The sequence below is a fragment of the Trichechus manatus genome, unplaced genomic scaffold (assembly GCF_000243295.1).
Source record: "Trichechus manatus latirostris isolate Lorelei unplaced genomic scaffold, TriManLat1.0 scaffold00035, whole genome shotgun sequence".
Taxonomy (NCBI): domain Eukaryota; kingdom Metazoa; phylum Chordata; class Mammalia; order Sirenia; family Trichechidae; genus Trichechus; species Trichechus manatus.
Genome location: NW_004443971.1, coordinates 3,436,950 through 3,452,734, shown reverse-complemented (window position 1 = coordinate 3,452,734; position 15,785 = coordinate 3,436,950). Strand labels below are relative to the sequence as shown.

General features: G+C 40.0%; 1 protein-coding gene across 3 annotated transcripts in view; it reads left to right on the top strand.

Moving 5' to 3' along the window:
* HHAT (hedgehog acyltransferase) overlaps positions 1 to 15,785 on the top strand; it is a 635,839-nt gene that overhangs the window by 104,346 nt on the left and 515,708 nt on the right. For 2 of the 3 annotated variants that reach the window (XM_023730278.1, XM_012555207.2), the window contains one exon: positions 332 to 547. The exons of the other annotated variant lie outside the window; for it this stretch is intronic. In XM_023730278.1, the coding sequence (XP_023586046.1) occupies positions 332 to 547 (216 nt within the window). The remainder of the gene's footprint in view (positions 1 to 331; positions 548 to 15,785) is intronic. 3 annotated transcript variants of the gene reach the window in all.

The following is a 15,785-nucleotide window of genomic DNA, read 5'->3' as shown; positions in this document are numbered from 1 at the left end:
ATATTCTTTATTTTATGAGCCAGTCTGTTATTTAGCTAACAGGTGGCCTCAACGGATAATTTTGGTTTAAGGTTTAAAGTGTATCCCAGTGCGGTAGTCTCAGGGAGTCCTCTCGTCTCAACTGGTCCAGTTAAGTCTGGACTTTTTAAGAATTTGAGTTCAGCTTGGCTCCTTTTATAGTACAGCTACTCTAACCATGGGAAATATCATCTTCCCAAGACCTTCTGGACTTCTCAGATAAATGTGGACATGGTAGCCAACATTTGTATTGTTGATTGGATGATATCCCTCTCTGCCACTCAAGGGTTGTTCTTTCCTTTTGACTTTGCAGAGAAGGTGGTACCAGACAGAAAACGAGTACTACTTGCTGCAGTTCACGCTGACCGTTCGCTGCCTCTACTACACAAGCTTCAGCCTTGAGTCATGCTGGCAGCAGCTGCCCGCTGAACGTGCCTCCTACTCCTTCCCCTGGATGTTGGCCTATGTCTTCTATTACCCAGTCTTCCACAATGGGCCCATCCTCAGCTTCCCAGAGTTCATCAAACAGGTAGAGCCCACTGGGGAATGACGTGGGATTCTGTAAATTAAGTCAATTCTGTAAATTAAGGCTCTCTCCTTGTTGCTGTGGTTACCTAGGTGACTCTTGAGTCTTTTCTTTTAGATGTTTCCTACTTTGTAGATCTACTACCAATGCCAGCAAGTTAAAAAACAAACAAACATGTTCATTGTCTTGATTTTTAACATAGTAAATGAATATTTAGGGGAAATACAGCTTTCAAAATAAAGGTCAACCTGTCTGCTGTATATTTTAGCTCTAAGAGCTCCCACTCTGATTCTTGGTGTATTGTGGCCACCAGGATTAATATAGGGCACAGCAAGGAACTTGGAGGTGGGGTATGCACTGCAGTGAAATTCCAGAAAAAGTAAAAAATTGATTCTGACAGTATTATTTCAAAAACAAAAAGAGAAATTGTCTAAGCTGTTGGTTGGCAAATAGTATGTTTCGTTTTATTTTCACAAGCGGTTATGAAATAGTTCTGCCATACCCTGGGAAATGTTGTTCAGGGTGACCTAGATGAGAAAACAGAGCAGAAGTGAAGGAAGCAGGGGAGCGTGGAGTAAAATGTTTGAAGGCAGCAGTGCTTATCCGGGATCTGGTGCCTGGTTCTGCCCAGGAACTTGCCTGTCTTCTCTAGACAGCATCCTTGTCTGAGGCTCCATCTCAAGCTGCCGTTGTTTTCCTCTCCTCACTTTTCCCCCCGTTTAGAGTATTTTCTCAATCCTGAGTTAGCTTCATAGAATGTTAAGTGAATTCACCTAAGGTGGTGGTAGTGGTAGTGTTGGGTGCTGTGGAATCAATTCCAACTCATAGAAACTGCATGTGACAAAGTAGAACTTCTCCATAGGGTTTTCTAGGCTGTAATCTTTATGGAAGTGATCTCCAGGTCTTTCTTTTGTGGAGTGACTGGGTGGATTCGAACCATCAACCTTTCAGTTAGCAGCTGAGCACTTAACTGGTGTGCCACCAGGGCTCCTTAATAGGCACCTATTGTTTTTGTTGTTGTGTGCAGTCAAGTGGATTCCAACTCATAGTGACCCATGTGACAGAGTAGACCTGCCCCATAGGGTTTCCTAGGCTGTGATCTTTACAGGTATACATTACTAGGTCTTTCTCCCATGGTGGGTTCGAACCGCCAACCTTTTGTTTAGCAGCTGAGAGTTTAACAGGTTGTGCCACTAGAGCTCCTTAACCTATGGTGTTAGTAATTGATAATAGCTAAAACAGTGTTTTTAAGGGACTTTTCTACCCCCCGCCCCCCAAACAAGAAAAAACAACCCTGACAGAGGGGAGAATAATAACTTTATCTTTGCTCGTCCCTTACCACCTTGGGGCTGGGAGCTGGGTTAGTGTGCAGGGCAACCAGCAGCAATAGTCTCAATGAGGCACAGAGAGTAATATGGAACGTGCCCCCTGGAAAAGCAGGAGCATTCTTAGAAATCTCATATTTTCTCTTAAAAATTCAACTAAGTTATGTAACTGTACCTGTTGCCATCCTTTGCTATTGTGAATAATGCTGCAATGAACATGGGTGTGCATGTATAAGAGTTCCAGTCTCCCCACAGCCTCTCCAATATGTGTTAATTTCTATTTTTTTGGATTAGTGCCAGTATTGTTGGGGTGAGATAGTATCTCATTGTAGTTTTGATTTGTATTTCTCTAATGATCACGAGCATTTCTTCATGTCTGTTTGCTGCCTAAATGTCTTCTTTATTGAAGTGTGTGTTCATATCCTTTGCTCATTTTTGCTTGGATTATTTGTCTTTTTCTTGTTGAGATGTTGAAATATTTTGTAGATTTTAGTGATAAGACCCTTGTCAGATACGTCATAGCCAAATTTTTTTTCCCGGTCTGTAGGTTGTCTTGTTACTTTTTTGGTGAAGTCTGTTGATTTCCGTAAGTGTTTAATTTTTAGGAGCTCCCAGTTACCAAGTTTATTTTCTCATGTCTGTGCATTGTTAATTATGGTTTGTATACTATTTATGCCATGTATTAGGGCCCCTAGTGTTGTCTCTTTTTTTCTTCCATGATATTTATTATTTAAGGTTTTATATTTAGGTCTTTGATCCATTTTGAGTTAGTTTTTGTGTATGGTGTAAGGTATGGTTCCTGTTTCATTTTTTTTTACAGATGGACATCCGTTATGCCAGCACCATTTGTTAAAAGCGACTGTCTTTTCCTCATTTAATGGACTTTGGCCCTTAGTCAACTATCAGTTGCCCGTAGCTGGATGGATTTACATTTGGGTCTTGATTCTGTTCCATTGGTCAATGTGTCTGTCATTGTACCAGTACCAGGCTGTTTTGACTACCATGGTGGTATAGTAAGTTCTAAGATCAGGTAGTTTGAGGCCTACCACTTTGTTCTTCTTTAGTAATGCTTTACTTATCCAGGGCCTCTTCCCTTTCCATATAAAGTTGGTGATGTGTTTCTCCACCTTGTTTAAATATGCTGTTGGAATTTGGATCAGAATTGCATTTTATCTATAGATTGCTTTGGATAGTATTGACATTTTCAGAATGTTGAGCCTTCTTATCCATGAGCATGGTATGTTTTTCCATTTATGTAGGCCTCTTTTGGTTTCTTGCAACAGTATTTGGTAGTTTTCTTTGTATAGGTCTTTTACATCCCTGGTTAGATTTATTCCTAAGTATTTTATCTTTTTGGGGGCTATTGTAAATGGTATTGATTTCCTGATTTTCTTTTCTAAGTTATTTTTGTTAGCATAGAGAATCCAACTGATTTTTATATGTTAATTTTGTATCCTACTACTTTGCTGAAAGCTTCTATTAGCTCCAGTAGCTTTCTTGTGTATTCTTGGGGTTTTCTATGTTTGGGGCCTATCATCCGCGAACAAAGATAGTTTTATCTCTTCCTTAGTGTTCTGAATGCTCTTTATTTCTTTTTCTTGCCTTCTTGCTCTAGTTAAGACTTCTAGCACGATGTTGAATAAGAGTGGTGATAAAGCGCATCCTTGTCTTGTTCCCATTCTCAAGAGGAATGCTTTCAATCTCTCTGTTGAAAATAATGTTGGTTGTTGGTTTTGTATAAGTGCCGTTTATTATGTCAAGGAATTTACCTTCTATTCCTATTTCGCTGAGAGTTTTTAACAGGAGTGGTTGTTGGACTTTTTCACATGCTTTTTCTGCTGGAGTTTGTCACGTGCTTTTTCTGCATCATTTGAGATGATCATGTGATTCGTTTTATTTTTATTTTTATTTTCATCCAAACATATCTTTATTGAAATTTTTCTTGGTACCAATTCAAAGCTGAAAATAATTTTTTTAGAGTTTTGAAGATATTATTCTCTTTTGGATACATTGCTGCTATTGAGGAGCATACTGAGCATTTTGCTGTCATATCTTTGTTGATGAACTCTTTTTTCCTCTTTGGTTGCTCTAAAATTCTTGCATTTGTTATTTTGCAGTTTCACTACATTAAGACTAAGCATGTATTTTTAATATAAGTGTTTGCGATATGCTGTGCTTCCTGAATTTATCGATTTTCCAAATACAGAAAATTCTCAGTTATCTCTCCAAATATTGCCTTTCCTCCATTCATTCTCTCCTCCTAGTACTTCTAGTTTTTATACCTGTTTTCTGTGCATCTCTTTTCTTTACTATTTTATAGTTCTTTGTTTTTCTGTGCTGTTCACTGGGCAATTTCTTTACATCTAGCTTCCTGTTTACTAATTTTCTCTTCTGCTGAGTCTAATATGATATTCAACATGTCTGTTTTTTTAAAATTGTTATTTCAATAAATATATTTCTCATTTCTAGAAGTTGTATTTGGTTCTTTTTCAAATCTGCCTGTGGTTCCATCCTTTATTGCTTGTGTTGGTGGTGAGAACTTGGAGAATTAAATCTAACGTTTGTTGTTTCTATCGGTTCTCTCTCATGCTAGCTAGTTTCAGCTTGTACATGGTAATCTCTAGTCAGGAAATAATATTGCTTGACTTAATCTATGGGAATCTTGTAACTAAATAGGAATGTTTTTCTTTTGAGGGAATTAATATCTGCCTCTGGCAGATCTTTAGGGTACTATAAATCCTTAAGCCCTCCTTAACGGCTTAAGGCAGTCGCAGATTCAGATATCTCTCCTTGTTTCCTGGTGCAAAGCAAACTGCATATGGCAGTAGTGCTATTGACATTTGCCCTCACACAATCACAGTTCATCTGTATGCTAACTGTAGCATTCACTATTATCAACTGGGATGGAGAAACATAAAGGTGTGGTTCTTGCAGATTTCTTTGAACCTAGCAATGCATTCAAAAGTAGGTTTTATTCAAGATCGAGTTGTTCTGCAGTACCTAAGCTAACATACTATTAAAGCAAAAGTCTTATTTAATATATTAAAAGTTACAATATACTAATATAAGAAATTGCATGATTTATGTCAGTCCTTACTGATTCAAACTTCTCTGGAAAAGTTGCCTAATCCTCCATTATAACAAAACACACAGTATCTTGGAAATGAGTGTATACTAGAAAAGTCCTTGAGTACGAACTTATCCAACAGATTGTTGATACACTTTGTAGAAATTTCTCCTGCGGTTCTATTACTAAAAATATTGAGCCAACCCTAACTATTCAAATTTTCAATGTCCTGATCAATGTGGGATTGAGATCAACAGGACTAAAATCTATGAAAATATGCCATCATTTTGAAGCTTTTTAAAAATAGATAATAATTATTTGTTATGTGCAACTTCCACCTAAATGTATGACTTTTTCTGGCTGATCAGAAAGCGGTGTCTCACTCTAGTCACTGAAGTAATGAAAGGCGATGCCCGCAGCAAGGACTACCACCGCAGAGGCTGTAGTCACACCTGTGTTTTGCTGAAGTTTCAATACTGGTGCAGTTTGAAGTGGTTGTTTTGGTTTTTCATCATCTGTGAAGTCCCAAGAAGCTTCACTATCCATAGAGGAACTCACACAAGCTGTGTTTATTTCCTCTGCAATTTCTAAATCTTCTGTTGGAATCATTTGATCTAACATCTCTATAAAATGGTCTCTGATTTCTTCAGCTGCCTCATCACCAAATTTATAATCACATAACATTACAGTGGATCCAGAGATGGGGACGAAAACTCGGTGAGGGAGGATGTGGAACTCTTTTTCAGAATCTTTTTTTTCTGGTATTTTATTCAAAAGCAGGTTCTCAAATAGTATTTCACAACGATCAGCAACTGTGTTCAGTATATCTCTCTTTATGGCCTTTTGAGGCTGAAGCAGCTCGGCTTCTTGTGTCCCTTGTCTCTTCAGCTTCTGCTTCCTATGGCCTCTCGGCCCTCGGGCCTCATGCCTGCATCTGCCCTGCTGGGGCAAGTGTTCCAAAGCTCAGTAGCTCCACCGATAAGTGCCCAGAGGCACCCCACTCCGCCAGGAAGCCTCGTGCTCACAGGCATTCAGTTCTCTCGCTCCGGTCCGTGGGTTGGCTCCAGCGCCGTCTTTCACCGGTCTCCTGGTTCTGCTGCTGTTGGTTCTCTGCTGCTGCTGCTGCTGCTTCTCTGCTGCTGTAGATTCTCTGCTGCTGCTGGTCCTCTGTCACTGCCCCACGTGTATCCATTCACAGTTTTAAAACCGCTTGCACGTTTTAGGTATCTGTTAGAGCAGTACCCCACTGTCTCGGTACCAAATTCTGTCTTAGTCATCTAGTGCCGCCATAACAGAAATACCACAAGTGGATGGTTTTAACGAAGAGAAATTTATTTCCTCACAGTCAAAGTAGGCTAAAAGTCCAAATTCAGAGCGTCAGCTCCAGGGGAAGCCTTTTTCTCTCTCTGTCGGCCTTCTCATCAAGCTCCCCCGGACGAGGAGCTTCTCGGCGCAGGGACCCCAGTCCAAAGGATGCGTTCTGCTCCCGGCACTGCTTTCTTGATGGTGTGAGGTCCCCTTTTGTTTTATTTTTGTGGTCGATTATGTTGATTGATTTTCTAATGTAGAACAGTCCTTACAACCTGGTAGGAATCTCACTTGAGTCATGATGTATTTTTTTTTTGATAGGCTGTTGAATTCTATTGGCTAGAATTTTGTTGAGAATTTGTGTCTATATTCATGAGGGATATTGGTCTGTAGTTTTCTTTTTTTGTGTGTGTCTTTGCCTGGCTTTGGTATCATGATTATGCTGGCTTCATAGAATGAGTTTGGAAGTGTTCCCTCCTCTTCTACGCTCTGAAACAGTTTGAGTAATATTGGTGTGAGCTCTTCTCTGAATGTTTGCTAGACTTCTCCAGTGAAGCCGTCTATGCAGGGCTTTTTTGTTGTTGTCAAGAGGTTTTTTTTTTTTCATTACTTCTTCAATCTCTTCTTCTGATACAGGTCTGTTTAGTTTTTCTACCTCAGTTTGTGTTAGTTTAGGTAGGTAGTGTGTTTCTAGAAATTTGTTTGTTTCCTCTAGATTTTCAAATTTGTTGGCGTACAATTGTTTGCAGTATTCTCTTATGATCCCTTTTATTTCAGTTGATTCTATTGTGATATCACTCATCTCATTTCTTATTTGGGCTATTTGCTTGCTTGCTTCTTTTTCTTTTGTCAGTTTGGCCAGTAGTTTGTTGATTTTTGTTGATCCTTTCAGAGAACCATCTTCTGGTCTTGCTGATTCTTTCTAGTGTTTTTTTCTTCTCTATTTCATTAATTTTTGCTCTAATCTTTATTATTTTCTTTCTTCTGGTGACTGTTTATGTTTTGATTTTGGCCCTTTCTTCTTTTTTGATGTGTGCTTTTACTGCTATATATTGTCCTCTGAGCACTGCTTTTACTGTGTCCCAAAGGTTTTGGTAAGATGTGTTTTCATTCTCATTTGATTCTATGAATTTTTTTATTCCATCCTTGATTTCTTCTGTTGTCCAGTGGTTTTTCAGCAAGGTGTTGTTCCATTTCCACTTATTTGAGTTTTTCCTTGCTATTCCTTTTAATAATTTCTCCTTTTATGATGTTGTGATCAAGGAAGATGCTTTTTATTATTTTGATGTTTTGGATTTTGTTGAGGCTTGCTTTGTGACCTAAAATGTAGTCTATTGTGGAGAATGTTCCATGTACATTGGAAAAGACTGTATATTTTGCTGCTGTTGAGTGGACTGTTCTGTATATGTCTATGAGGCCAAGTTGGTTGATTATGGCATTTAGGTCTTCTTATTGAGTTTCTTTATAGGTGTTCTGTCCTTCACTAGAAGGACTATTATTGTAGAACTTTTTCTCTTTTCAATGCTGTTGCAGTTTATGTGTTTTGGAGCCCTGTAATTGGGGGAGTACATATTTATTATGGTTATGCCCTTCTGGTAGATTAACCCTTTTATCATTATGTAGTGCCCTTCCTTATCCTTCATGGTGGATTTTGCTTTAAAATCTATTTTATCAGAGATTAATATTGCCACTTCTGCTCTTTTTTGTTGTTGTTTGCTTGATGTATATTCTTCCATCCTTTGAGTTTTAGTTTATGTCTTTGTTTCTAAGGTGTGTCTCTTGTAGACTGCATATAGATAAATCATGTTTTTTTAAATCCATTCTGCCATTTTCTTTCTCTACTGGTGCATTTAAGCCCATTTACATTCAGTATAATTATCGATAGGTATGAGTTTACTGCTGTCATTTTTGTGTGTGTGTGTGTGTGATGTTGACAGTTTCTTTGTACTGCTTTATTTTCTGTGTTGAGTTTTTTTTTATGTATTTTATTTTCTTTCATTATTATTGATTTTGTGTTTACTGAGTCTTTATGTTTTTATTCTTTTTTATTTTGATGTGTAGGTTTGTTAGCTTTGTTTATGGTTACCTGAAATTTACCTTTGTTTTCCTAAGTTTAAACCAGTCCTTTATTTCTTGATATCACCTTTAGTTCTCTCGTTTGGAAGTTCTGTAACTACACCATTTATTCCCTCTCTTTTGTTTTAACACTGCCTTCGTTTACATATTTTCATCTCTGGTTTTCTATTTTCAGTCATTTAACTTTGTTTTCTTTTTGAGAATTCCCTATATAGGTTGGTATCTGGTTGATCTGCCCTGTGTCTTAATCTTCAATTGTTGTCTGAATTCTTTGGTTCTCTTACTGGAGGACTCCTTTTAATATTTCTTGTAATTTTGGTCTGGTTTTTACAAATTCCCTTAATTTCTGTTTATCTGGAAATGTCCTAGTTTTGCCATCGTATTTGAGAGACAATTTTACTGGATATATAATTCTTGGCTGGCATTTTTTTTCTTTAAGGCTTTATATATGTCATGCCATTGCCTTCTTGACTGCATGGTTTCTGCTGAGTAGTCAGCTTTGTCTTGTCGGTTCTCCTTTGTAGGTGACTTTTCGTTTTTCTCTAGCTGCTCTCAGGATTGTTTGGTTTTGATAAGTTTGATTATGATATGTCTTGGTGACTTTCTTTTGGGATATATCCTGTATGGGGTTTGTTGAGCTTCTTGGATGGACATCTTCTTGTTTTTCATAATATGAGGGAAGTTTTCTGCCAGCAAATTTTCAACGGTTCTCTCTGTGTTTTCTACTGTTCTCCCTGTTCTGGAACTCAAATCACATGTAAGCTTTTCCTCTTAATGGTACCCTACATAATTCTTAGGCTTTCTTTATTTTTCTTCATATTTTTTTCTGATTTTTCCTCAAACAAATTGGTGTCAAGGAATTTGTCTTCAGTCTCACTAATTTTGTCTTCCATTGTCTGAATTCTGCCCCTGTATCGTTCTTTTGAGTTGTCTAATTCTAAAATTTTATTGTTAATCTTTTGGATTTCTAGTTGCTGTTTTTGTATGGTTTCTAATAGCCTATTTATTCTGAGGTTTTGTTCTTGTATTGTTTTCCTGAATTCTTCAGTTGCTTTGTCTGTGTTTTCCCTGGGTTTGTCTGTGTTTTCCCTGATATCTTCCTTGATCCCTTGTAGAGCTCTTACCCATAAGGAACTTTTCTTTGGGGTGTCTGCATTTTGCTATTATGCAAAATAAGTATTATTTTTATGTCTCACTGTCTCCTTTCAAATTGTGCTTTTAGAGTAGAAAAGGGGTATTATGGGCCCATCGTAGGTTCCTATATTTATGTTACATAGAGGCAGGCTTTGAGAGTGCTGCTGTCTTAAACCCTTAACCAAGAGCCCTCATCCTATTCTGGGGTGATTTCTTCTTATAGGGACTCAGAGATAGAGACTGTCTGTGTTCCTCCTGTATCTTATCCATCTCCTCCTTTTCCCTTCCAAAAGTGAGGCAATTGCTGAAAGCAGAGAACTCAGAAAGGCAAATTAAAACTCTTTTCTATGGTCTGAGCATATTCCCAAAAAAGTCAAGAAAAGGTAAAATGTTCAGTAAGCTACAGGTAAAATGTAGTTGCTGAAGGTACCTATTGGAGCACTTATCTCCTGTAGGCAAAACAGTATGGGGGGGGGGCGCTAAACTAAGAAGTGGAGCTAGTGAGTGAAAGGATTCCTTCAGAGAGGCCAAGAGCAAAGGCTGGGAGGGGGAGGACGAAAATGAGTTGGAAGAATTGGTAAGCAGAGTTTTATCTGTATGAGTTCTTGAACGAATGAATGAATGAAACTCTTTCAGATACAAGAATTAAAACTACTGCTGTCGAGTTGATTCTAATTCATAGTCATCCTGTAGGACAGTCAGCTGCACCATAGGTCTTCCAAGGTTGTAAATCTTTATGGAAGCTGACTGCCACATCTTTCTCCCACAGAGTGGCTGGTGGGTTCGAACCACCAACCTTTCAGTTACCAGCTGAGCATTTAACCACTATGCCACCAGGGCTCCTCATACAAGGATTAGTAGTATTAAAATTCATGGTTCTATCAGATCCTCAGGTTAATGAATGCTTAAGAGCCATGCAGAGCAGGAGAATGAGGTTGCACCACCAGGGGGCAGAATAGCCTCATTGTGGAAACAAACCCAGAGGGGAAATGGCAGCCTCCAGCTTGGAATCAGCAAACCCCAGTTGATGAAAGGACACTGTTAGGCACCCTGCTGGAGAATGTGTCTTTCACTCAGTTCTATAGCACGTAATTGTGTATACACAAGACGAGGGAAATGTAGATCCAGAAGAGATGCCCTGTGTAATGTAAGGTATGTGAAACTTGTACACATCAATCGTGAGCATTTTTGAACATTTGCCTGTTAAAAGGCCCCAGCTCCTTAACTGGATGATCTCCAATGGCATTTAGAGTTTCAGCAACAAGGGCCCTGGCTTTTTTCTCCCATGGTCCTGTGGAACCCAGCAGGGGTGACAGAGGGGGCCACGGTGTCTAGGGAAGGTCAGGACAAACTGTTTACTTGCTTACCGTGGAGCCTGGGGCCACTGCATCTTACTCTGAACAAGTTGAATTGTGGAGTGAGGAGAATCTCTGGGGGCTTGGGAGCAGGAGAAGGGTAGGAAGGTGAGCCTGAGTATGGTAGGACCAGGGGAATTTCCTGGCTGAGGGTTGTGCTTCTACTCCAAGGAGGGGAGCCTGTGCTCAAATAGGGAATATGGGACGGTCATTAAGAGCATAGACTCTTCAGCCCAACTCCCTGGGTTTAAATCCCTGCAGTGCTTCAGCTTGAGAGTGTTTGGTGAGTTATTTATTTCTGTTTTGCTTATCAGTGAAATAGTAAGAATAATAGTGCCTCCCTCACAGGATTGTTGTAAGGAATAAGTGATTTCATATAGGTAAAGTGTTTTGATTTTATGTAAACACTATATAAAAAATAGGAGTCCCTAGGTGGTGCAAATGGTTAGTATGTTTGAAAGCTAAGTGAATGATTGGAGGTTCAGTCCATCCAGAGGAACCTTGGAAGAAAGGCCTGACTATCTACTTCTGAAAAATTAGCCACTGAAAACCCTATGGAGCACAGTTCTACCCTGACACACATGGGGTTGCCAGAAGTTGGGGTTGACTTGACGGCTATTGGTGTTGGGAGTAGGGGTATGGCCTGTGCCCACCAAATGGAGAGAAGCCACCATCCCCATGAAGGAGTAAGACTGCTGGCCACAATTCCCCTAAACCCAGGCAGAGAGAAGCATGAGGGCTGGTGGCCGAGGTGGCACAGTGGAGCATTTGGCTGTGGGTGAGACTTTTGTTTGCCTCTCCCAAACATACATATTATTTGTGTGGGAAAGAAAGAAACCTTTCATCTTTGAGAACTGTCATCTTTAATCATCACAGTATCTCTAAAGAGAGAGAAAGGCTTAGCTATTCCTTTTTGTGCAATTTTCACAAAATGAGGTTTTAAAATGGAATGTGTTTTAAAATGCACTTTGCAGATGAGTTAATGTGTGTTTTTTTAGAAGTTCCCACTGATGACAGTGTCCAGTGGCCTGAAGGCTGAAATATATCAAATGAAACCCTCTACATGCAGACGAGAGCAGGCCTGCTCATTAGGTGAACTGTGTCTTGCTGGGTCAACAAAGGACAGAAGCTGCATTTTTTAATAAAAGGGAGTTGACTAGACTGAAGTTATGAGTGGACTCTAATAATGACACAACTGTAAAGAAAGACAACCTTTTTTCCCAAATAAAAGCAAATAGAGTGAAAAATTGGATTGTTTTCCCTCTGTTGTGTTTATTTGTACAATTAAGGAATACTGTTTCTGTTGCTCTGAATGAGGAGGCATTCAGCGTCAAACAGGCAGCATTGCAGAGGAAGTCCAGCCCTTTGGGTCCTGTAGTGACACATAATTACGCCTTATTGAACTTGGTGGGGGAGTTTTGCCCTGGGGAGGAGTAGTTAAGTCATTACTGGGAAGCCAATCAGCCACAAAATGCACCTCATGTTTCTCCCTAATTACAGATACTTGTGTCATTTTAGACAGCACATTGTTTGGGGCGGGAAAGAGGGCTCTGAATTGACCTGCGATGTGGTTGCCGGGAGTGGAGAGGTGATTGGATCGATGTTTTCCCGATGGCCTGGTGGGGCTGTTTGTTCTGGCCTTGTCCCAGCTCCCTTGGTGCAGCTGTGTCGTCCAGGTGGGGTGGGTCACACACCCAGTGACAATGATGCTGTGGGGCTGCTGGTGCAGGTCCTATCTGCAGGGCACCTGTGGTTGGGGTGGGCTTATGTTCAGGGGCCTGCAGGCAACATCATAGTTGCTTATTTAGAGACTGGAGGAGTTGAGTCGTGCGAGGACTGTCTCCTGCCAACACTGCTTTTGGGCCATTAGCATATTCAGCCAGGGAGCTTGCTACTCCCCAAGCGTCTGGGCGCTAAGAAAGGCCCTCCGTTGTTCTGGAATGATTTTGGTGATTCTTCATGTCTTTGCCTTGTTGAGTGCCTTGATGTGAACTCTTCCAGCCTCCGTAGACTCATGGGTACTATATTCTTAATTGTTTCCTCAGTATAGGTTTGGCTGATGGTGATTAGGTCAAAATGAATTTGTTTTAGAGAGCTTCAAAGGGTTGGGAATTAATAAAGGATACTCAGTACCAAAGCCAAAAAACCAAACCTGCTGCTGTCGAGCTGATTCCATCTCATGGCGACCCCATGTGTTACAGAGTACAGGGGAGCTTCACAGGCTTTTCTTGGCCATAATCTTTACGGAAGCAGATTGCCAGGCCTTTCTTCCACGGCACACTGATTGGGTTTGAATCACCAGCCTTTTGGTTAGTAGCTGAGTACAAACGATTTGTGCCAGCCAGGGACCTGTACTCAGTACATAGAAAAGAAAATCTAAGAATGAGGTGAGAAGAGATGGACAAATAAAGTTAGATTTAGCATAAAAGAGAGAGAACAACACTTGCTCATAGAGGATGCTGGGAAGTCCTGACACCAGACATTTTGAGAAGCAGGGTGCAGAAACAGAGGGACTTTGAGTACATTTTCCTCTCAAGCAGAGGCGACTGATGTCTTCACAGTGTTCTCAAGTTACATTTCTTTTTTCTCTGATTACAAAAATAATCTATTTTAACTGTAAAAAATAGCGTAAAATCTTGTCATCCAGAGATTCCCACAGTTGTCATTTTGGTGTGTGTCTTTCCAGCCTTTCATTATTTATGCACAGTGAACAAAACTATTTTTCATGGCTCTGCAATATTAAGGTGCACTCATGCATTTAACTGATGTTGTACGTTTGGGTTGTTTTCTTTTTTTTTCTTCTCAAATAAATAGCACAGACCTGAAATGTCCTGGTAGGTAGGAACTTCTGCTGAGGTTTTTGTGATCCTCCGGCTTAAAGATCTACTGCCATAGACTTTGTAGAGTCTCTCAGGGCATGCACACTTGAGGTGAGGACCCAAATGAAAACTGTCTTCAGTTTATACCCAGAAAGGGGTCTTTATTGGATTACTATGGTGCAAATGCTTGATGTGCTTAGCTGCTGACTGAAAGGTTGGTTGTTCAAGTCCACCCAGAGGCACCTGGGAAGAAAAGCCTGGAGATCTGCTTTCAGAAATCAACCACTGAAAACCCGATGGTGTACAGTTCTACTCTGACGCTGCACCTGGGGTCGCCATGAGTTGGAAACGACTCAACCACAGCTTTTTTTTAAAAATTGTTTCACTATAGAGTAGCTGTAATTGCAATACAATTCTGCATGTATCTCCATACGCCCAATCTTCCTTCTTGGATAACCGTTCCCAAGTAGCTCTTCTGTCAAAACTGACCAGGTGAGTCCGTCGAAACAGTTACTGTTGTTTCCTGACCATTGCTGGACAAAGTATTTTCCTGAAGTGTACTGAGGAAGACTAAAGGGAAAAGGAAATTCCTGTTAGTTTTATTAATTTTCATTTAAAAAATTAAACAACAGAGCTTACTTTCCTTGGCATAGCTAACCAAGTAGATGGCAGAAGGGGAAAGTCATTTGTTCAGGTTATTATTATGCTGCCAACCCAGTCAGAATTTCTTAACCTGGATTCTTGCTATTGGCAGACAGTTTAAGAAAATAGTAGATGTGTATGTTTCAAAATGGCATAAAAATAAATCTTTCCTTTCCTCTGAAGGAGTGTCTGCCACTCTTTTGCAGAGTGGGACCCACTGACCCTTGAAGGTTGGAGGAGAGTAGACGCTTAAGGAACCCAGATCACCCTCCCCTGGGAATGAGCCCTCCCTTATTAGTGTCTTGAGCCCTAATTGTCAAGTGCTAAATCAAAGCCATTCCCTAGACCAGCGAATGTTTGCAGGTTCCACTTCATAATTTATGCATTCACTTCACCTGTGCATTTTAAGGCAGCCTTCAATCTAATAAAATCTTGTCGTTCATGAGATCCAGAAAACCTACATGCGCCCTTGTTTTTCTGTGTTTGTGTTTGTATGGTGGTATAAGGCTGAAATTGAATTCATTTCAACTTTTATGGTATGCTTATTCTGCATTCTAGAATTTATAGTTTGAAACATATTGTACGTGTTATGGATTGAATTGCGTCCCCCAAAAATGTGTGTCAGCTTGGCTAGGCCATGATTCCCAGTATTGTGTGATTGTCTACATTTTGTCATCTGACGTGATTTTCCTATGTGTTGTAAATCCTGCTTCTATGATGTTAATGAGGCAGGATTAGAGACAGTTATGTTAATGAGGCAAGACTCACTCTACAAGATTAGGCTGTGTTCTAAGTCAATCTCTTTTGAGATATAAAAGAGAGAAGCAAGCAGAGAGACATGAGGACCTCATAGCACCAAGAAACAAGAGCCAGGGAGAATAGCGCATCCTTTGGACCCCCCTTGACTGAGGAAGATTGATGACAAGGACCTTCCCCCACAGCCAACAGAGAAAGAAAGACTTCCCCTGAAACTGACACTCTGAATTCGGACTTCTAGCCCCCTAGACATCATACATGAAGAAAGCAAGAGGTCATTAAAAAGACAGGAAAGAAAGAAAAGACCAAAATGAATGTCAGAAGAGACTCTGAAACTTGCTCTTGAACATTGAGTGGCTAAAGCAAAAGGAAGAACTGATAAAGTAAAAGAGCTAAACAGAAGATTTCAAAGGGGGGCTTGAGAAAACAAAGTAAAGTATTATAATGACACATGCAAAGACCTGGAGATAGAAAACCAAATGGGAAGAACACGCTCAGCATTTCTCAAGCTGAAAGAACTGAAGAAAAAATTCAAGCCTCGAGTTGCAATATTGAAGGATTCTATAGGGAAAATATTAAACGACACAGGAAGCATCAAAAGAAGTTGGAAGGAATATACAGTCACTATACCAAAAAGAATTGGTGGATGTTCAGCCATTTCAGGAGGTAGCATATGATCAGGAACTGATGGTACTGAAGGAAGAAGTCCAAGCTGCACTGAAGGCATTGGTGAAAAACAAGGCTGCAGGAATTGACGGA